At 42.8% G+C, this 23,508-nt stretch overlaps 1 protein-coding gene, 1 long non-coding RNA gene and 1 pseudogene across 2 annotated transcripts; all 3 read left to right on the forward strand.

The window, feature by feature from the left end:
* Positions 1–1,801: 1,801 nt before the first annotated feature.
* Positions 1,802–12,803, forward strand: LOC100194362 (putative RING zinc finger domain superfamily protein). Its single transcript, NM_001139397.1, is given in 6 exon segments — positions 1,802–2,076; positions 3,855–4,018; positions 4,613–4,671; positions 9,096–9,118; positions 9,195–9,561; positions 12,036–12,803. Coding segments are annotated over 6 exon segments (1,245 nt in total). The 5' UTR covers positions 1,802–1,934; the 3' UTR covers positions 12,526–12,803.
* LOC109943487 (uncharacterized) lies at positions 4,678–8,986 on the forward strand. Its single transcript, XR_002266325.1, has 2 exons — positions 4,678–6,859; positions 6,968–8,986. It is a non-coding gene; the product is annotated as an uncharacterized lncRNA (long non-coding RNA).
* Positions 12,804–17,549: 4,746 nt separating the features above from the next.
* Positions 17,550–19,757, forward strand: LOC103643037 (mitogen-activated protein kinase 9-like; annotated as a pseudogene).
* Positions 19,758–23,508: the final 3,751 nt, after the last annotated feature.

The raw sequence follows: 23,508 nt of genomic DNA on the forward strand, positions 1-23,508 counted from the left end.
CCAGAGACCAGAGTCCAACGTTACGCGCGCAAGACCTCTTAACTCGCCCAAGGAAAGAGGCAAAGAGCTGGTTGTGATGAGCTTATTTGGCCAATAAGATACCACATGCATGGGCACGTGTAATCAAATTTTAAGGAACGCAGTTTCATCCTAATTTGATAAATACAATGCACTTAGGTTCTCTCCAACAGAGCGTGCAAAGGCTCCTCTACCCTAAATATACGGTCATCTACTCTCTCTAGCAACGTCCTTTAAATAGTACTCTAAATTTAAAGAACTCTTCGGATTTTCTATATAAACTGTCCTCTATCTATCAAATATTTTAAACAACTGATTTAGCAAAACTAAAATATTTACATTACATTTGAGAGTATAAAAAATACGTATGTACAAAAATTTAAAAATATCTCTAATATAGATATTTGCGTATAGAGAGAACATGATTTAGAGAATGTTGTTTGAGAGAAAGAAGATATACTGGATGAAATATTTTAGAGGAGATTGTAAAGTATGAGTATAAAAGATAGATATAGAGGATGTTGGCGGAGACAAAAAAAAGGTGTTCCTAGGCAGGAGTAATATATACTTGGCAAATGGAAAAGTGATGTGACGACAAAATACTTTTACAAGCCCACCTACCAACAAAAATGAGGATGTGAAGATACAAACATGCTCAATTTAAGCAATACAACTTAGGTCCTAAGAAGTTTATGGTTTACCAGATAAAAATATACTTTCTTTATCTCAAATTATAATTCGTTTGACTTTTTTTTGCCATGATTGACCGGTTTGTCCATTTCAATTTTATTTTTTTTGAAAAAAATGAAAAATTCAAAGCCATATCTAAAGCACATTACATGCTAAACAATATTACAACAAAACTAACAGTAATTATGTTTTTTGAATAATATAACCCGATCAAACTTATGATAAAAAAGTCAAACGAATTATAAATTACAATAGAGTAAGTATATTGTATATAGCAAAAAAAGTTCTACCAACCCACTTATATGTAACATATAAAAAAAATCACATAAGGCCTTTTAGCTATCAAGAAACAATGATATTCTCTCCGTCACAATTTATAATCCGTTTAACCTTTTTCGTCAAATTATGTTGGAAAAAAATCAATGGCATACTACATATAATAATTATTATTATGGAAATTTTTAAATAAGACGATTTGATCAAACTTAAATTTAAAAAGTTAAACGAATTATAAATTTAACGGCTATAGTAGTAGAAAACAATGGGATGGGTAATACGTGCGATGGACTCGAGTGAGGCTATTTTACCGTCCTTACAATATAAGTTCATTAAGTTCACGATTAGTGTAAAAGATGTTGCTAAATAATAATATATTTCATCATCTTAAAATAAACACACGTTTTATACTTAAATGGATTAAATGCATTTAAATTTGACTAAAAATATACCAATTTCAACAACTTAGTTAACTTATTTTTGACTTGTCGAAGCAAGAGATGGACACTTTTTCTAAGACTAAGATATGCCTATTTAAAATTAGTTTGATAACCACATTTTTTCAAAAGATTTCCATTTTTTCAAGAAAAAATTAAGAAAATGGATAAAACCATGACCCTCTCAACAGTAACCTAAAAACGAACCAAACAACCCATGACAAACTTATAACCACCACTACCTACGGACGTGCCACGTCACAAAACAAAAACATTTTGCGAGGTAAACCAAAGTCCAATAATCATCGTCCATTTTTCTCGCTCTCTCGATCACTACTATCATTTGCCGTCTTCCACCCTCCTTCCATTCCGTTCGGATACACCGTCTCGTTTCTCTCTCCTCCCCTCGCCCGTCTTCCCTCCTGTGCGAGCTCAGCTCACGGTCCTCCCACCCCCACGAGCGCCTCCGCGGCGAGGAAGAGATAATCAGCAGGCGGAGCGGGGGGCGCGCCGATGGATCTGGAGAGGCCGCCGCCGGCGTCGGCGGCGGAGGCGGCCGGGGCCGCGGCGTGCTCCATCTGCCTGGATCCGGTGCTCGCCTGCGTCGCGGGCCGGTCCGTCGCCAAGCTGCAATGCGGACACGAGTTCCACCTAGGTCAGATTCCTCGCGGCTACGGGCTTTCGTCATACAGATCTGCTTGTGATGGTTGCTTTGGTCGGTCGGGTAACGTGCGCCACGGGCGCAATTTGCCGTAACTGAGGAATTCTGGTGGGGTAGCTTTTCTAGATTTCATAGTGTCAGCGACGTGGTTCAGACTTGAATAACGGAGATGTTTGGGCACATACATGTTGGGATGATGCTGATGGGGTGAGAACTGCACGTGTAAGAGTAAGTAGAGCGGTTCCCTCTATTGATAATCAGAGGCTTTCAAGTAGGCGAGCAGATGGAGACGAGTTTATCGTTGACAAGGCACAACTCATCGCCGCGAAAGACAACATGGAAAAAAGTGTTTTTCAAAGTGTCTTAGATTCTGGAGGTTGTTGCGAATGGAGGAGTTACACCAAGATATCAAAAATGTTTGTCGTGCAATGGAAGTGGTGGCAATGGACATCTTCGCAACATATGGTTGACGACACAATGCTAAATTGAGGCTTCTTAGTTTCTTTTTGTTCATGAGAAATTGTGTTATGATGTTTTTACTTTAGTTGGGTTGAGTATGTTGATTGTACTATGAAGCCCAAAGTTTTAAAATCCCCTCGCTGTGCCCCATCTGCTCCCGGGTTACGTCCTGCACGCCACCCTCTGCCTGGCCCATTGCAGAGTGGGCGGTGACGGCCCGCTAGTGATGGGGGCTAGGGTTATGAATTTTCTCGATCAGGACCATGTTTCAGTCTCTTTTTAATATAATACCGGGAGGGCGGTCTTTCCCTCCCCGGCCGATTTTTTATTATTGGGTCTGCCTTGCCCTTACGTGACTCATTCTTTAGGTGAAAGAAATTGTTTGATGTCTTCAATTGAGCCAAATTGTTATTAGCTGCAAGCATGTAATATGGTTTTCTTGACATCTTATGGGTATCATATCTCCTCTTTCAGTTGTGTCATTCCATCAAACATTTTATATTTGGTCCTCTCGTAAGGTACCTTTGCATAAGAATTTAGCGCAGCAGCTTAGTTCCCAGTTATTACTGAGAGAGACTATAAAATTCCTTATTATAAGCCTCGGCTTACAGCTTAGTTTAGCTGCAATATCTTCTTTTGCACTCGTCGCCACGGCCCACGGGTAACTTATATTTCCTTATTACGGTTACAGAATTATTGCAATTTCAATCACAAATTCACAATGTACTTCACTAGCTTCAGGTTCCTAACAAGTCTATGGAATCTGCAGAGTCATGAATTATCCCAAGCTAATGGTAACAGGGGATGCAGCGTAAATTGAAGCCATATGCATCCTTGATGCAAAAGGCTGGAAAATGTTTTTTCCATTATAAAAAAGAGTAGAGTGGTTCCCGAATAATTGGAGCCACAGGTCCGACAGGCGAATCCATAAGCTTGAATTTAGCGGTAATTTAGTTTGGTTCATTAGCGGTGGAGTGGCTGGTCTGTTGCCTTGAGGGTTGTGGCGATTTAGATTAATTGTTAGGCCTATAGCGGTTTTTTTTGCCTAGTGATAACATGAAGGGTTCGAACCTTTGAGGCTTGCTTTTCCAATTCAGGTCACACCTTGTGTTACATCCGGAAATTTCGGTGAGCACCAAACTTTAGTTCAACGTGAACACCATCAGCACAATTTTGTTTTCGCATAAGCTTCTCACCTATCTCCAAGAATGACTCTGTCCCCTCACCCATGTGCGTTTATGTGAATGTTTGCATGAAAAATACATTATGATATCTTAAGCAGATTGCTGAACTAAGCAAAATTTTCTTGCCAGATTGTATTGGGTCTGCATTCAATGCAAAAGGAGCGATGCAATGCCCTAACTGTCGGAAGATTGAGAAAGGTCGCTGGCTTTATGCAAGTGGACGTCACCCCCCTGCTGATATTGATATGGGTGGATGGGTGACTAGCGACAACTATGATATCACCTCCGAGCTTGTAAGTGCACATATTTGAGTAAATAAACATTTATGTCATACAAGTATTAACTTACATTTCTGTTGATTCTGCTTCATGAGCAGCTGTTGGCTTACAATGTTTTGGTAGCTTGTTCTCCCTCTTTTCTAGGAGTAGTTTAGCTAGGCAAATCGATCTTTGACCGTAAATTTCCCCTAATTATTTCATTGACACTAGTTACAATATCATAAATTCATAATCATCAACAAGTGATTTTGCCTACGAACCTAACACTATCTTTGTGGCACATGACTCATGTTATTGGACTAATTGTTGGTCAAAGCATGAACTGGAATGGTCAAACTACACGATGTAAAAATTAAAGAAGGGGATACTGTCCCGGTCGCAGTTGTTTGTCACGTGGGCTACGGTGCCACTGTGTATGGGTGGGGCAGCGATTTGGGGGTTTTCTCGACCTACATGAGAAGGTCTTCTTAATATAATGCCCGGGAGTTGTCTTACCTCCGTAGTTCGAGTGTTTTTTAGAAGACACATTTTGTTGTCTTAGTACGCCATCATTAACTGTCATAATTTGATGTTTTCTATTTCTCATTATCATGTTGTCTTTATTCACAGCCTTTTGGATTTCAATGGTGTCCCTTTAGTGGATTCACCCAGCTAGCATCAATGTTAGGGTAAGTACTTCTCCTTACCTTTGATTGAATGAGTTTTGCATTATGTTTTCAATGATTGCGAAGCAAGAATGAGGATGCCCTCTTCCTTAGATGGTACTCCCTTCACTCTTACTTTCAAAAGAGAGTACCTATGTCATTGTGTAACAACACCAGGTTACTGAAAGTACTTGAGAGATTGCAAAGCTAGGGAGTGAGCAAGGGGCTTAGGCAAGGGGCTCGCTGGATCTGGGGCACAGCTGTGGCTACCAGCACATGAAAGATTTATAGCAAAGTTTTAAATAGCCGGCTAATAGCGGCTATTTAGCCGGCTATAGCCTTTCAGAAGGTCCGGAGCTAAGAGATGCACCATTTAGCGCTAACCAAAATTAGCGGCTAATAGCCTTATTTAGCCCGCTAAATACACAACATTAGCTCGATTTAGCTGCTAAACACACAATCTTTTTTACTGTTCGAACCTTTGAAGCATTGAGGCCCAAAAACAAACTGTGGGCAGACCCTTTTAACTTAATGTTTGTTAGGTAGTGGTTAAATACCTTTTACATATGTCGTTGAACGTTGAATTTGCATGTATGTTGATTTATTATTAAACATTTGAACTACTAATTTGAATTTTAAGGTTCAAATATTGAACATTTAATTTATCTATAAAGTCATGTCATGTTTTTTAAAAATCCGCTAAATGAATTAGCTTGCCGCTATAGCCGGCTATAGCCTTTATAGCTTATCCAAAAGCTTGCCGCTAAGGCCCTTAGCCGGACATTTAAAACAGTGATTTATAGCGATTAGGGTTGCAGATGTCTAATACCAAGAGGCTCGCTGGATCTGGGCCTCTGGGGCACCGCTGTGGCTACCAGCACATGAAAGATTTATAGTGGCATGACACTAGAGACTAGGAGGGCCCTGGGTACCAAGAGGGCCTCGATACCTGGCCGGCCGGCCCTCTGGCCTTGAGGGCACCGGAGGCTAGAAGGGCCCCAGGACCAGGTCCCCTGGCTTGGAGGGCTCCAGACTTAGTCGAAGCTGGGCATGGCCCCTTGGGGCACAGGGTCTAGGGTTATGAGGTTGATATGAGTCGGAACTACTTTGGGTTTTCTTTTGCTGGTGGGATCTTCAGAAGACATATTGCTGGTATTCAGAAGTATGACCTTTCTTGGACGTTGACAATCTATTTTGCCATAGAAATTTTTTAACATGGGATACTGAGCTCAAATGACATTCCCTCCAATCCATTTTATTAAGCGATACAACATCATGATTCCATTTTTATTAGGTTTGTAAGTGTGTTGCTTTGATCTTTATGTGCATTAACTCAACTGGAGAAGCTGAAGCGTCCATCACTGCTGCATGCGTGTGTTTCCTTGAGCTAGGTTGGCCAGGCTTGCGGCATGCATGCATACATGCAGGAGTCCTAGCGCGGCACCCGACATTAGTCATTGTGTAAAGGGGTGTTTGGTTTCTAGGGACTATTTTTTATTCCCTTCATTGTATTCCATTTTAGTCCCTAAATTGCCAAATACGGAAACTAATTTTTTTATTTGAGTTTCCGTATTTAGCAATTTAGGGACTAAAATTGAATAAAATGGAGGAACTAAAAATTAGTCCCTAACTCCCTATAAACCAAACACCCCCTAAGTCTTGGTATTGCGATTTTTTTGCCTTTGCCTAACATACCAGATCCGATGGAGTATATTCTGTTTTACACTGTTTTTGTCTATATTGGCCGAGTACCATTACAAAATCGTGATTCTTAAATGTAACACACCGCAACGATTGTTATACTTATGTATCTGATTTGAGGAGAGAGGCGGTGGGGGAGGATTAACATTTTCTCAATTGTCTTTATCTTCTCACGGGACTCACGCCATATATGATAGTGGCCTCCCTCCTCCCCTCCTCTCTTCCCTTGTTCATCTGCTTTTGTGCTGTCGCCTCCTGGAAGCTAAAATCGAGCCACATAGTTGCTGCTAAGGTCTATCCACACAGTCCCAGGAGTGCTGCTTCTTTACCTGTTGTGATGGGGTGAGTGGTGTCTGCCATGTTGGGCATCTCCGGCAGCAGCGGCGGTGGAGGAGGCACAGCGGTGGTGGCATGAGCAACTCTGATGGTGTCGACGTGCGACACTTGATCTTGACACTAGCCTGCTTGCGCTGCTCTGGTTTTACTCAGCGCTGCTCGTGTTTGCACTTGGGTAAGCGATGGCTCCACGTTGTGGGTGGCTTCACCGATCAAAGCATTGCGTGCCCCCTCCACCTCTTTGCCCTTCCTGAATCTGTCATTGTGAGCTGCATGTGCATAGGGAGGTTGTGGCTGTGCATGAGGTGCCTCCTACGGGCGGGGAATGGAGGCGAGCAACAGCATCTGGATCCGTCCCACTGCTGGAAGGGGATGGATGAGCTGCCGGCACCCAGCTTGGACTCGCTGCTGGGGGGACAAATAGGATGTAGAAGCACAGATCAGGCTGCGATTCATATTGCGAGAAGGAAGAGGTGGTGGTGGCCCCCAGCTTCCAATCACCAACACAGGAGTTGGAGAGAGAGGGAGGAAGAACTGAAGTGGATCGGAAATACATTTCTACCCCCTCTGTTTCATATTGGAAAATGATTGTTTACATGGCTGTGGTGTGAAGTGTGAAGTGTGAACGAGCAAAGATCCATACTTTTGTAAAGGTAACTGGCCAATTTGGTTGTTTGTGGTTTGAAATGGCAAATCCACGCAAGTTGGATGTTCCACATCAAAATTTGCCTTTGTCATATGACATGTCAATGGGTATGTTGGTTTATTGGACTATTACCTGCTATTTGCTCTTAGTTATCAGAAAACAGCTATGACCTATGAGGAGCCAAAATTTGGAAGATGAATTCAACATGTCTACCTATGGTTGAAAGATAACCTAGAAATTGCAAATGCTGTCATCAATGGTTCATGATGACGATGATTAATGCACTATTTAACCATATGGCTTGCCACTTAGCAAGTGGCGTATACGCGACTGGGGGGGGGGGTGCCCCCCCCAACAAAAAGAACTATATTTATCAATCTATGGCTAAAATAAATGTGGTAGTTTATAATAAGTTAAAATATGTTATGTACTTAGCGTATATATGTGTTACTTGTTATAACTAGTGACTATTGTATATTTATATATACATATATTCTATTTATTAACATTACAACTATAGTTATATGTGTTGCCCCCCCTAACGAAAACTCCTGGCTACGCCTCTGCCCTTACTACCATTTCTAGTTTCTAGTCCACTAGGCATATCTCTTATGAATACATGCCATATTTTGGGCCTTTATTTGTTAAAATAAACTAGACCAACCTAGGAGGACTAGGCGTTTTTATACGAAGAAGAAATAGTCATCCAATTTTTTTCTCAACACGGACTCGAGCTTGGGAGTTGGGTGGTTTGGGCATAGTTGCGGTCTTTATCCATAATGAATGCATATAGGGTTATTCCACGATACTCCAATAACCCCCTAGGAGTTCAGAGTTCTAAATAAATCTGGAATGTTGAATTTCCAAAGAGATAAAATGATTAATAAACATAAAATGAAAAATATCTGGGTAATCTGGTTTATCCAGTGTGCATCTCCTGTGGCTGCACCATTGTCGGCAACCTCGTCAATGTTCCTAGGAGGTAATAATTCATGATACTCCATCCGTCCCAGTATATAAGAGCAAATATAATAAAGGGCGGTAAGCAGGCTAAATGCTAAAGTGAAGGAGAGAGAAGAGAAGGAAGAGGAGAAGTGGGTTGTAAATTTATAGCTGACTTAGAGCCTTAGACACAAGAATCAAGAAGCTTTGTGAGGGAGACGAGTGGAGTCCTACATTAATAGTGAAGCTCTAACTACTATATGGATGGGCTAAGAGGTAGGTTGTACAGATTCTTACCGGTAGCAGTCATCTATATTATTAAACTTGCTCTAAGGCGTAACCACCTCTGGTTTAAAAACCAAGAAATGTATTTAATTCTCTCTAACGACACAAGTAGTATTGCATCGATGTACGTATGTCTAGAGAAAGCACGCCTTATGAGACTAGAATAAAAAGTGGCTGCGCCTCATATTATGGGATGGAGGGAGTATCTTATCCAGATAGACGGTCCACAATCATGTCGGAGTATGTAGAAATTGCCATTTTATATGCTCACATTTAGTTTTCAATGGGCAGTAGTATAAGTCTGATGTTTTACATGCCGTGATATCATCATCAGGCAAAAACATGTTGCCTGCTTTCTGAATTTCCATTGCTTTGGTCCATCTGTGGCAGTTAGCTGCTTATTTTTTATTACTATGTTTTTGCTAAAAACAGATTTTGTTTGTTTTATGGTAATGTTGTATATGGAACCTTGGTTCTTAAAAGAATGGTTCATTTATTCAAGTTCTTAATTTAACCTATATTTTATTTTCTTTTGCAGGGTGCGTGAAGCTGAGCCAACTTGTAAGCATTTTGACCTGAACTTCAACATGTTAAAGTTTTTTCTTTTTTACTGCATTGATATTTCCCTTTTATGAAGACCACACAACTGGAGATCACTCAAGTGCTGCAAGCAGTTCACTTGTTTGCCCATATCTTGCCCTGCGTGGTTTTCTCCATCCTGTTAATGTGCCTTCTACTTCTAATTCTGGTGCTGAAAGCACTTCATTTCATCGGCACTCAACTGGCTTGGAAGGACATGTCACTCCTGATTTGAACAATGCTCCAGTTTTCCATGCTACCGAGTCAAGAAATCATGACAGTGAGCACAGACATTTGAGTAATCTTCCTGTATCAGGAACTCCTGAATATTCTATGACTCCATTTGGGATAGGAGTACCAAGATATGACAGTGGCAGCCAACAGGGATTCCGATCATATGCACATCATCATCCCCTAATCCATAGGTATGCCCAATTCATGAATCTCATTTTAAGTAGGTTTGTATCATTTAAACATATGGTCATGTACTAAGTATGTTTGTATCATTTAAGTATATGGTCTCATATTTATACTTTCTAAACAGCCCCATTTTACGCTAAAAATACATATACTTCACGTCAATTCATGGGCGGAGCTAGAATAAAACTAAGGGAGAATGCCACTGTAGCACAATCTGTGTAGAAAATATGTTGTCTAGTGTCTACATAATAATAAAACAACAACAATTTCGAACAGTTCAACATAAATGTTAGCAATCTACAACGAGAATGGAATAACGATAAAATGTTTCCAAATTGAAGGAACACAATAACAATATTGATGGGTGTACCTAGTGAAGGTGAGCATTAAAATCATGGACAACAGATAGTTGGCACAAGCAAAACAAGGTCCTCAACAGCCTAAAGAAAAGAGAACATATCATTTAGTTTTCAACTCTCAACAGAAATAGATATAATGACCTTCTATTTTCATATATGTTCTGTCTCCTAACAATGAAATATACATATTAACCATGGCCTAACTATACCTTTCTTCATTTCCTTTTCTAACAAAAAATATGGTTAGATTACTCATCACTAATGCGATTGGCTGATTGCAAAACAGTGTTTTCATATACTTCGGACTCTCCTGCGCGTTCAAGAAAAAAACATACTTCGGACTCACTGTATTTAGGCTACTTTCAATCCTATCAAACCAATTCCAAACATAAATATCAAGAAATCCGCCTTTAAACCCCCTACAATCTGGTCAAACAAGAATCACGTGATTGAAACCCAATCTGGAGTCTTTCCTTGATGGGAATTGAAACAATTGACAGAATTGGAGCGCATTAGAAGAAAGATTGGCGAGGTTTTCTGCCTTGTTTTTGATGAGTAACAAGGACGACAGTAAGTGATGATTCCATGGCCGGCTGTGCCACTGCAGCCGGTAACAGAGACAACCTTGGGTGCAGCTGGGCATTCTTCATTGGTCAGGTCACCATCAACAGGAGTTGAGGTTGAGGGGTACAGAGCCACATGGATGGCTGAGGGGGCCATCTTTGTCAGAGGATTCTCTATTGGCAAAGCAGGCCTATTGGGAATTGTGATAAGATTCATGTTGGTCTTTCCATTTTGGGCAAGGCTTCTGCTAGGCAGACGATGTTGGCGTGGTTTGTTGGGCACTTGGGCTTTCTATTTTGGGCTGTATCCTTGCTGTTTGCTTCAGACTTTTTAGTGTCACACTTGGCCACCGGTGGTGAAGGCTGTGACATGAGGAAGATGAAGATGCTCTCACATTTAAATTTCTGGTGGCTGCTGACGACATTTCCACCCCCACAGGCCACAACGTTGCCTGTCCCCACGACATGACCATGAATTGGCATCTCCATGACTGGAGCCCAGAAATTCCAGAATCCCATTGTCTCGCCATGTATGGCTCGAGTTGCAACTCACATTTGATTGGGGTGACAGTGACACCACTGTCTCTCCATGACCGAATTGCTTCAAACATTAGATCAGTGTCACACCATGGTCTACCTAGCTTCTTGTTTGCATGACCACACTCTGTACTCTGGAAGCAGCAATATTTCACCCACTTAGTCAAAAATGCTGTATACCTCCTCAGCACTAAAACCCTGGGGCCTGGGCCTTAGAACAGAAGACTTGACCAAGTACTTTGATTTGCACAAGCATTTGGTTTCTTACATCCATGCCAGGTTCTAGGAAGAGGGAAGACTTGTCCCCGTTGGCGCATAACTTGTATACTATGCCTAGATCAAGCTGCAGGAAGACAGAATCACTGATATTTTGCAATAATGTAGCAGACATCTGCTGTTTCATGACTAGGGTCCTCCCTGCCAATCACGGGCTATTTGTTGTAGTAACTTGTCCCGTGTCTCATTGCTAAATGGCATGCCCTCATGCCACACATTTGGATGAGGTACTTCATTCCACAGTTCCCATGCAGCAACCTTTGTTTCCATGTGAGCCCTGAACATGTCCAGTTCATCCCGAGCTGCTGCATTGGCCTCAAGGGGCGTCCATTAAACAAACCGTCCTCATCAACATCTATGACAGCATCCAATGGGAAGCCCTCAACATCTATGAGATCCTCGCCATGGCCTTTGGAGTCTTCGATGGACAAGAGGCGGCCGTAGACTCGATCGACGGGTCTTCATGGTAGCCCTTGTGACCTTCGGCGAACCGTGCATCCCCAACAGCTGTGTTGGCCTCAAGATGGCAGTAACTGATTTGTTTTGTTTGGGACTAGGTGCATCTGCAGTCTGCACCCATATGGGACGATAGACTTTGGCGCTGCCTTAAATATGAAAAACTGATCTGCTTGATGGTTTCATTGGCTAGTCCATGCGTACTGAAATATTGTCTGTTACAAATCTCTGCCTGATTTTCTTTCGCTTTGTTAAACCACAAATTTCCCTCTCGTTCAATTACTGCAGGCTGACCCCTCGCAGCGGAAGCAATCTGGTGGCACCATTAGGGTCAGTTCCAGCCGTCGTGGCAGAGACTAGAGGCCATGGCCATGGTGCACCGGGCCATATGTACCAGCACTCATCTGTGCAGGGCAGCCCGTTCCCTCCTACCACCAGAAGGGTTAGGCCCAGAGCCTTGACGATTACGTCTTTCATCGCAGCGACTTCCTCAGCTGAGATTGCAGGGCCCCTTGGCCACGGGTTTCCCGCTCCTGGAGCCGTGAACAGGAGCGTTTCTGATGCCGAGGGCATCGACCGAGCGTACACATGGGGCCGGGAGGGATATGATCTGTTCCCTTGGACCCCTGCTGAATGGGGCACCTTCAATCCCATGCAGAACCATGCGCATGGAAGCTTTACCAGAAGGCCTGCTGGGGAGCGGATGCCGCAGAGTCGCCCCGAGAACGGATACCAGCCGCCTGTGCCCACTTCACAGAGGATGCCACCGTTCTTGTGATCAGACGAGGCTGCCTCTCCAATTGCTGTGTATAAAATTATTTGATTCGGGGTTTGGCAGAGAACAACGAGCGAATATCGACCGCACGGCAGCATCGAAACTGGTCGGCTATGAGACCTGTGTGTGTGTGATGTTTATGATGATGCCGCTCGTATTTTTAGCGCTTTCGGTCCAGCGGCGCTCAGGTTTCGTCGAGCGCTGTCGTTTGTCCTGACTGATATGGTGTTGCGTTGAGAAGGACTGTTTGAGCTAAACTGCATCTCTGGTCCCGGGATTCGAAAGCACCGCGTGCAGCTATGGATTTGTTCGTCACATCACGTTCGTGTATGGCTGGCCCTGGCCGTTTCATGACCGCTCGATTCCTCTGCCAGCGCAGCAGCGCCGCTATTGTTTTTTTTTAAAAAACGTGCTGCCTCGCCCACTGCCAGTTTCGCACCATGTTTGTTGTGACTTTTATCCGGCTGATGTTGCCCTCTATAATATTCTACAATATTTTGTCTCTATATATTAGAGCTGCAGTAGTTCGAACAGCAGCTGCGGGTGTAAGCAACCAAATAGGATGTCGAAGATTAACACCCAGATGTTCGTCACGTGCTAAATAGCGGTCGTGAACCTAAGCTGGAGTTTATTGAAGTATAATAAACTCTATGTCGTATTTATCTTTATCTATCTAGATGATATCAGAGATCTTGTGTGACTTGAATTATGTTGTCACACTAAATAATGTGTCCGGGTTTTGTCCGACTTTATCGTAAAATAAATTAGAAACTCAACCTCTTTTCACGACTTTTCTCCCAAACCGAGTTAATTGTCGACCACTTCGGATCTCTGTTTCGAAGATTGAAAGGATTGTTGCACTTTGGAACACGTACTTTACTGGACCAACTCATGTACATGATTAATAATTAGTGTTCGGATAACGAGCAGTTGAAAATATTGATAATACATACTTAATCAAACGTAGATAAAAATAAATTAACAAAGCCCGTTTGAATTTTGGGCCCAGCCTATTAAGCCCACTCAAAATCCTAACCCTAGCACACATATAAATAGCAGCTCTCTAGCAAAAAATAGTAAATCTATACTACTCTATTAAGATAGTACTGTCAGCGTCCACACCTGGTTGCCCCCGCACCCTCCCACGCGCAAGGAAGCAGCCCGCCAGCCCCCGCCGTGCCCCTCCCCCCACGACCGCACAGGCACCGTCCCCCCACCGCCCCCGCCCCGTATCTCGCCCCCTCCGCGGATCCCGCGCTGGCCACAACCGCCAATCTCGGCCAGCCCCCGCCGCACCCTCGCCTATGTCTCGCCCCGTGATCCTCTCCCCCTCGTCGTTGTCGCCCGCCCTTCCATCCACGCGCCGTGCCCCCATCCACGCTCTGCATCGACCCCCTTCCATCGGCGCATACGATGAGGATCCACATCTGCCGCGCCCGTTCGTCGTCGGCGCCCCACATCGATCCCCGCGCATCGTCGGTGCCCCCCTCCATAGTTGCCGCGACTGCTACCACGCGCCCCCGCCAGGAGGAGACTGACGAGGCGGCGCCGCGCGCCCCCACATGTCGCCCGTCAAGTTCACCATCCCCGCCCCGCTCGCCCCTACCGCGAACGCCGCTGCCGCCCATCCTCGCGTCCTCCCCGTCTTCAGCGCCTCCCTGCCCCCGTCATCGGCGCCACAACCCCCCCGGCCTCCCCAGCCTCGGCGTGATGCTCGGGAGTCATGACCGAGCGGCTCCAGATCCGCATCCGCACCCGCCACCACCCCAGATCCCCTGGCGCGATGTGAGGGAACGGCAACCGTGCGGCTTCACACCTGCCACAACCCCCCGATCCGCGACCAGAAGAGCTCGAGTCGCGCGTCGGCACAGGTGAGTCGTCCTGCTCCTCTCCCCATTCAGCCCTCAACAACATCGGGATGGCCGATGGGGAGGACATCGGCCACGCGAGACCTCAACACCCCATGAAGCAGTCACGCTTCGACTTCACCAAGGTGGATGCCGCATTTCTCCCCACCATCACTAGCCGTTCGTGGGCCTCTCCTCCCCCACACCGTCACTTGTTGTGCCCTCCCCTCCAACCCTGGTGCTATCTTTTGGATCCGACCATCGGCGCTGGTTATTATCCCCGATAGTTCGGCCCTCTCCTCTCCCTCGCCCTAACCTCCCATCAATCCGGTCCCCTGTTAGGTTTGCACTCATCAGTCTCCTCTCATGTATTAAGCTGTGAAATGAGTCTCCTTAATTGATGAGGAATTTGGTTCTATACTCATGCCCTATGATGCAATCCCTAATGACTGCATATGTGTTGACGGTTACTACACACTGAGGGATGTGTGATATATGAGGGAGTTGTGTTTGTGAAAGAGCTGAACTGCACATTTGACAGAAAGAGCTTAACTGCATATGTGGTGTGTGTGCACTTATGGTTGCCCTGACATGTAATTGTGCCCTGATAACTGATTTGCTATGTTCTTTTTGATCAAAAGAGGTGATGTACCTAATTTGCCCTGTGATGCTATAATGAAAATTATTGAGCTAGATACTATACTTGATCACTTGATGAAAATAAATTAGCTGAGGGCCCTTTCCTCCGCCTGCGACACTCACCCACCAGGTATGCATACCCCTCCTTTGTTCCTGCTGTGTGAAACCATAGCATGTGCCATTTGTCTCCATAGCCTGTAGTAATGTTATTCTATCCCTTATACAAGGCATGCTTAGGTGTTTATGCCATTACCCTATATTGAGTGCTCTATGCCTTTTTTATCTTTTGATGTTGATAATTGTTCATATTATTATGGTTCAACAACTCCTAGCACCAAGTCATTCTGTATGATCTGTTAACTTGATAGAAGTTAACATCATTTGATTTTAAGAAATGTAATCATATTTCCTGATTGCTCGGAATTGACTTGTTCATCATTTTTCAATGTCCCTAATTGGTATTAGATTTTTGTGATCTTGTGTCTTATTCTGTGATCAACAATGTACAATTTGCTGAATAGGCTGTTGTTGAAAAAGCTGCATATTATGCTCTTGTATGGATCAATAGGTTGTTGGCTATCGGTCATGACATCGCCATCAAGACAGATAGGAAAGTTATATTTTTTCCTAACTATATATGCTCTTATCTATTCCTGTTCTCCATAGTACAAAAGATGATATTGATTTTGTGGCTGGTTTCATTTGTTGGAATGCTCTTCAACTTTCTTACGCTCGTTTACATTGGTGAGTTCTCTGTCCATGTTAATTTTAAGTGAGTATGTAACTATATGCTCTCATACGGATAGATGAATGATTATATGCTCTCATATGCTTTAGGGATCCGCTACGAGAAGCCTACACATTTTTCATCTGTTCCCATGCTTATTTTTCCTTTTTTTATTAGTGATGGGAATCGTATATCCATAAATAGATCTGGAGACTGGAGCAGTTTTTGTTGGGATAAACTTTGTACTGGACCAGAGCATCTTATCTCTGGATGTGAGTGCCATGAAAGTGATACCCAACAGACAACTAACTCTGGAACACCTTTGGTATGTCAGGTAGGCGCAAAGCCAGCAAGGCAGCAACTGCTTGAGCAGCTTTGGCCAGTTTTGCTTGCCACCATGAATAGCCATATGTTGGCCATCACATGGTACCTTGTTCGTCCCAAACTAGACCAGAGCATTACAAGCAATGACTGCCATATCTAAAATGGAAAACATGCGCAGCTTATAAGAGGCTAAATTTGCTCCACTTCTAAGTATCCAAGATCTACTGGTTTTGATGCGTTCCATTGCCTGCAGCTTTTCTCTGCGGTAAATTGCTGGCTTAAATGCATGCTGCTTGAACCCTATAATCAGACAGACCATCCCGAATGCAAGTCAAGGCCTGATAGTGGTCTTTCTGCAATTACAGAGCTGGACCCTGGTTATATAACAGGTAAAACGTATGGCTTACTTTCTTTTTTCTTAGCACTGACTTCACAAAGTTGTAGCCATGAGTTGTAATATCTAGAGACTCTAATATCTATTACATGATAATTTTTAGATTATATCATACTCCATGTTGAGTGAAAAGTTCATTTTGGAAAACATTTTTGCAAGTTCTGAGCTGAAGTGGCTGAAACATGGCTGAAACAGAAAATGTTTTTTTACACGAGATCATCAAACTAATGACCATAGGTGCTACAACAAAGTATTGATTAGGAGAGAATCATGTTCTTTATTCATGTCTAAGCTGAACAATGTGGAATAATTTGTGCATGTACAGTTATCTGTATCTCACTCACACTACTGCTTCTTTCAAAGTAATCTACGTTCATCTGTTTCCAAATGGCAACTCCCCATATTTGCTTTGATATTAGCATTGCGTTCTACACTTCAGAATAGTCCTGTTAGACAGGGTGCATTCAGTACTCATGTTTGTTAGTGCATTCTGAAGCTACCCATTTCATTTATTCATGAAGAGAGAAAGGGAAGGGAAAACACCTTGCACTGATATTATTTTATTGGGCAAGGTTTCAGGTCCTCTCTCTTCAGTATGGAAAGAATGGGTCAAATGGTGTGTAGAGTTTGGCATTGAAGCTAATGCAATTATCGCTGTTCCGTATGATTGGGGACTGCCCCCATCAATGCTTGAGGAGAGAGATCTGTACTTTCACAAATTAAAGTTTGTAACACTTGCCTCAACTTGTTATGAAGCAACCAAATGCTATACATCTGTTAGGTATTAGATTTTTCAATCATATCTTCCTAATCTTGAGGTTTCAAATGCAGTTGTTGAAAAAGCTGCATATTATGCTCTTGTATGGATCAATAGGCTGTTGTCTGTCGGTCATGACATCGCCATCAAGACAGATAGGAAAGTTATATTTTTCCTAACTATATATGCTCTTACCTATTCCTGTTCTCCATAGTACAAAAGATGATAATGATTTTGTGGCTGGTTTCATTTGTTGGAATGCTCTTCAACTTTCTTACGCTTGTTTACATTGGTGAGTTCTCTGTCCATGTTAATTTTAAGTGAGTATGTAACTATATTACATCATTAATGAGTCGTGAAAATTTGTGGTTGAGTTCCCCTTATCACTATTCGGTGATTGTAGTCTCTTGATATAACAACTTTCGATAGCTGTTAGAGTGCCATGGAATGAAAAAAAAGAGACCAACCTAGGAGTTAATAGTTGGCTACTTGGCTTTATATTAAGGCACTCATTTCTATGCATTTTTCTTGGCTTAATTGACATGAATGAAAACTATCATAGTGTACTGAGTAAATACATCTAAACTTGATGGAATAAATACATATGAATGATTATACCAAGCTAAAAGGACTATTGTAACTGCCAGTACACAAATTATAGAAGGAGCATACCCAACAGAAGGGTGTACTAATAAAGCTGTGCGAGGTGATCAATGTGACAATTGCAGACACATGTTGAATCCAACTGAACTAATTGATCCAAAGTGTAAGGTAAGCATATCCAGTACTTATTGTACACTGTCATTTTTCGTCTGGATTGATTGTTAGTTATGATAGGCAAGGATACAATTTCTCGGGTATAGTGCTAAAACCAAGGAAACAATATTTTTAGTTTGTGTCATGGCTCAGGGACTCCTAAGCTGAACTTATTTTTTTATTCCTTTTCAGGTTCGGAATGAGAAAGCAAGAAGGTACTTGAGCAGCATGAGGAAGAAGGACCCTGTTCCATTTTCCCAGAAGTTTCCCAGTGCAGATCCTTTGGCACTTAAACTGTTAGAAAAACTATTAGCGTTTGATCCAAAGGATCGTCTGACAGCAGAAGAGGTAGTCCTTTGCTGCTGTTTCATCTTAAAACTTCTTTGTGTCTAATTTTTCTCTATGGATCTAGATCTGTGATGTTGCTTTCAACTTTACTTTGTGATCCTAAGTATTTATAACATCTCTTTCAATTGTTTCAGGCATTGCGTGATCCATACTTCAAAGGTCTTGCCGGGGTTGAAAGAGAACCATCCTATCAGCCAATCAGAAAAGTGGAATTTGACTTTGAGCACAAAAGAATGTCAAAGTAAGAGATAAGAGAGTTGATATTCTGGGAGATACTGGAATATCACCTAAGTAGCTAAATTAATGGCACAGAGAGGACAACCTTTGTCTACCCAAGGTTTTAGCTTTTCTGTGTTTGCACATGTATGTTGCTTTGCGCATGCATGTAATTGCTCATGTATCCATCCGTTTGAACACTTGACGAAACAGTTGCTGGCTATTTTTATGCAGTGCTGTTGATCAATTTAAGAAGCAGTTTTCTCATCTTGAAGAGAGTGGTGGTAACGACCCATCAGTTCCAACAGACAGGAAACATGCATCCCTTCTCAGGTAAATAGGACATCATAGTCTTGATTTCATTCTCACACTGCTTTGAGGTGCAATTTCAAGTACATTTACATCTTAGTTTCTCTCCATATTAAGGTTCTCCCTTGTGGCCTGAGTGCCCAATGGTAAGGAGTAGCCGGGAAAGTTGCTCCCACTTGTCTGGGCTTATGTCCTTTTGTCACTGTAATTTAGTTGAGTGAAAGCTTTTGCCTTTTGGTTTTGCTAATCTGCAGCTTCATTTTGTAGGACCACTGTGGTTCAATCGAATCCAATTCCTGCCAAGGAACAACCTCTTGCTGTGTCATCAAGGGTTAGACCAGTCTCTGATGATTCGTGTAAGAATCCTTGGGAGAAAGCAAGTGGTCCTAGAAATGTTACCAGGACATCTCTGACTCCACAAGGGCTGCAAGCACAAGCAGGTATTTTCGTGTTCACTTACTACCAACTCCCTCTGTTCCAAATTGCAAGTCAGTCGTTTGGGCTTAGATACAGAGCAAAAACTATGTTATCTACAAAAACCAAAATGACTTATAATTTGGTACGGAGAGAGTACTACAAATGATCTGTTGATATTTTCTGACTTACGATGTTCCTCCTTGTTCTGAGATTGTTTTCCATTTGCCACAGCAGGATCAGTAAGAGTTAATGGCCCAGTGACGGATTCAAGGTATCCTGCTCACCAACAGATCCCACAAGCATACGGTTACCGCCAAATGCCTGCAAGGTTGGACAGTACCAACCCATCGCAGGCCATGGGAGGTTACACGCTGCAGTCACAGAAGGAAACATTATTTGAAGAGTTGCCATTTTGAAGAGTTACTCGAATCCAATATTTTGCTCTTTTGAATTCCTTGGTGTACACTGGCAAATATTAGCATATTTGAAGAGTTGCCATTTTGATCATCATCTTCATTTGTACTTTTTGGGTCAGATCTAATAAAGCATCAACATTAAATTTACAATGATCACCTAATTCCATGGTTTTTATTGCCTAGAGCTGGTAATGTTTCTCTGGTTTTGCATTAGTTGCTTGAAAACTGAAAGTATCTGCATGCTTCTCTATTGTATTTTACTGCACATGATGGATTTGTTTGATGTGTAGGGATTTTAAGGTATGTAAAATATCTTAACTTTTAAAAGATGTGAATAAGAACATAAAATAGTAATTAGTATTTTGAATTTTAATGTATCTTATCGTAACATGTTCGCTCCGTAGCAACGCACGGGCATTCACCTAGTCTCTACTACTATATAAGACTCTATTGTAGACGTTCACAGCGTGCACCACGGTTCTGCCTGCCCCCGTGCCCCTCTGGCGTCCTTGCTCATGCCCCCAAATCCGCTCCCGACATTCTCGCGCACGGCATACCTTCCATCGTCGGCGCGATGATCCCGTAGCGCAATCCTAGCAAATTCTATGCCGACGCCCCGTCATCGTCGCCCCCGCGGCCCCGCGCCCGGCATCCTACCCCTCGCGCATTCGGCTCCACCCGCTCCCCCCATCCCCGCTATGCCACTGCCTCCATGACCCCCGCGCCCCGCCCCACCACCCCCGGCAATCTCCCGTGCTCCCCCTCCCCCCATCAACGCTCCCTCCTCACATTCCCCGCACACCAAGAGACGAATCTGTCCACGCTAGGGTTTGGATTCGTGGGTGGAGCCCGAGGTTAGATCCAGCAGGGGAAGGAAGATAGAGGAAGGGAGGGAAGGGGTGGCGGGCCTAGCAGACATGAATGGTCGCCACCGTCGCAGAGTTGGACGACGCTGGTAGCGGCGGCGGCTGTGGGGGCGGCGAGCGGATGAAGCTGCTATTCAGCCTGGGCGATCGCATCCTCCCGCGCCCAGGAGACGGCACGCTGTGGTATGCAAGAGGGGTGTCGCTGCAGGACCTCCTCGTGCGGCTCGCTGACACATACGACGCAAGCCATTGTCCGCCTCCAGCCCTCCATCGATAGCAGCGGCGATGGCACCTCCTTCCATCTGCAACAACCCATGGAGGTCGACGGTGGTGCATCTAGGGTATGGATCGACGGTCGCGTGGATGCCCCTACCCCTCAAGGCATTGCGATCCACCCTGGCTCCCTCCCTGGATGCAGCTAGCGCTCGCTGCGGGTGCCCGTGGACAAGCGATTGCTCGGGATGGTGGTGGAGGTGGATGCGAGGTGGGAGCCCATGGGGGCGCAGGAGTACTACAACTACTGGCGAGCCATGTACAACGCCCGTGGCAACAGGTGATCGCTCGGGAGTCGGGGTGGAAGAGGAGGTGGCTGCAAGGTGACCATTTGAGATCTGCAACTCTTGTTGATGTTAGTTGTGGTACTAACCTTAACAAAAAGTAACTCTCAACACTCCTCTCATTTCTCAAACACGTATAGGACAAAACAGTTAGTGGTATAAAATGGAAGTTATGGATGAATTGTTCTTTCTACGTTCATGCTTTTAATCCGTGAATATTATAGGTAAATAGCTATTTTATTCTTTGAATTTTGCAGGAACTATTAGAAGTTTTCTGGAGAAGCAAAAAGACAAAAATTATGGTATTGTTTTTTGTACTGGGCCATCATCTAACATACAGATATGCAAACGATACTTAAACTGAACCCTAGAACGTGTATTACCTTTTAGTTCTTCATCAGCTTCTTGTAAGCAATTATACAATGCAGGTTGCTCCCACTGTATTTCCCTCTAGACAAGCAGGAGGAAGCGATTGTGATAGTAAAGCTCCCTAATGTTGGGGATGAGAATGGTGCTACGACAATAGATGGAAGGAAAATAAAAATAAGACATTTGCCTACTGGTGCGGTAGATAGAATAGTGTCTGCAACTCTTGTTGATCTTCCTCTTTTCTAATTCTATACATGGAGAATTTATTATATCCTTTTTGTTCATATTAATTAGTTTGAATTTTATTTTAATGGTCCTATTTGTGCAGGTAAATATATTTAAGTTGTTATCATTCTTGTTTTCTGAAAGAATTATCCTTATTTGTTACAAGTTCTTTGTCTCATTGTTGTTTGATTTACATGGTCTCTTGTATTGACTACATTTAGTTGTAGATCTTTATCTTCCAATATTTGTTCTTTGACTCACTTTCTCTGATTATTCTAGAGGGGTTATTTCAAATTGGATTCATACTTGGATCCTTCGCTTATGTCAATAATTAAAGATCCGAATCTATAGTGCAAGGAGATGGGAAAATTTTGCTCAAACTCAAAAGGGATTTAATTATGCTAGGTTACTTGGATATGGGGATCTAGGTTGTCATTCATTATCTGCAGCATATGAATACTCAATTCATTTACGATACCTCACAAAAGCAAATTCTCTTAATCTTTTAGAGATTGCTGAAATTATGTTATGATCTTATACTTCTTGTTTATGCTTAAGTATGTTTATGCGAAGGTATATTAAATGACATATGCTCCAATGACTTCATTGCCTACAGACTGGTATTTTCCAGCAACTACAATTACCGTGGAGTTGATATTGAAGGAGGCCTGATTATGGTGGTTGTTGGTGCAGAGTTCCTTCTTTAATGCCTTGATCTTGAATGGTTTGTTCTACATGTAGTGATGGTACGGTAATGTATCTTGATGTCCTAAAGCATTGGATCAAGTGTCAGTATGCACTTTATAATCATCTGGGGTGTGTATATCATGTACATTTGTATATCAAGTGTCCTGCTGCCCCACGCTCTAAAATATTTTTAGAGCAGGTCATGCACATTTGTAGATCGACAACGACCAGCCTTGTCCCGATGTTGTGCAGTGCTCCCATCTTAGGTGCCTTGCTTGGATGCTTTTGGCGAGATGTGTGCTTGGAAAACTTCAGGTGCATTGTCTGGTGAAGCATGTGTGTCCAAAAGTAAGAAATGAGCTTAAAACAGTGCTAAATGGTTGTTTTAATTGAATTTGGAATTTACATGCCTTGGTCATTGCTATAAGATCACAATCATTGATGTAGTAGCTATTTTGCTGTGCTCATCGATAGTTGCTTGCTTGTTTACTCAGGTGAATATTCAAAAAGATAATGGGGTGCGGATGAAGATTATTGGTACTCATGTCGATGCTATAAAAATTGTCTATGATGAGGACTCCTACAATAAGGTATACATAGACTGGACTACAGATTTCAGTCTACCTTTTCTCCAGTGAACTTTCATCTGATTTCCCAATATTCCATGACTTATTCCTTGCAAGGTCCTGTTTCATTCTCTCATGCACCATCGTCTATGTTCCCTTGTGATGCATGTATCATTCTGTCCTAGAATTAATTGCCATTGCACACCTGTTGAGTTGATCGCCACATTTTGCAGGGCTTGTCATGCTATATTTTTCCTTGACTACTAGATACAAAATGCTACGTGCTTACTCTGACTTTTTTTTATAAAAAAGTGTCATCAGATTATTATGATATGTGATTACTAACTACATATCAGAGGCTTATATTTCCAATGCTTTTGATGTTTTATTTTTAATTTATATCAGAAATGATATTTGATCTTACTGCGTGGTAGATTTTTTTTCCTATTGTGTGACCATGATACAAAGTCATAAGCACTCCCTGTTGCTATTAATATTTTTGTTTAACTGGATGGCCTGTGCTAACCCACTATAATGGCTCATTAGTTTTTTGTAGTATGTACAGT

Source organism: Zea mays, chromosome 1 (genome assembly GCF_902167145.1).
Source record: "Zea mays cultivar B73 chromosome 1, Zm-B73-REFERENCE-NAM-5.0, whole genome shotgun sequence".
Lineage (NCBI taxonomy): Eukaryota > Viridiplantae > Streptophyta > Magnoliopsida > Poales > Poaceae > Zea > Zea mays.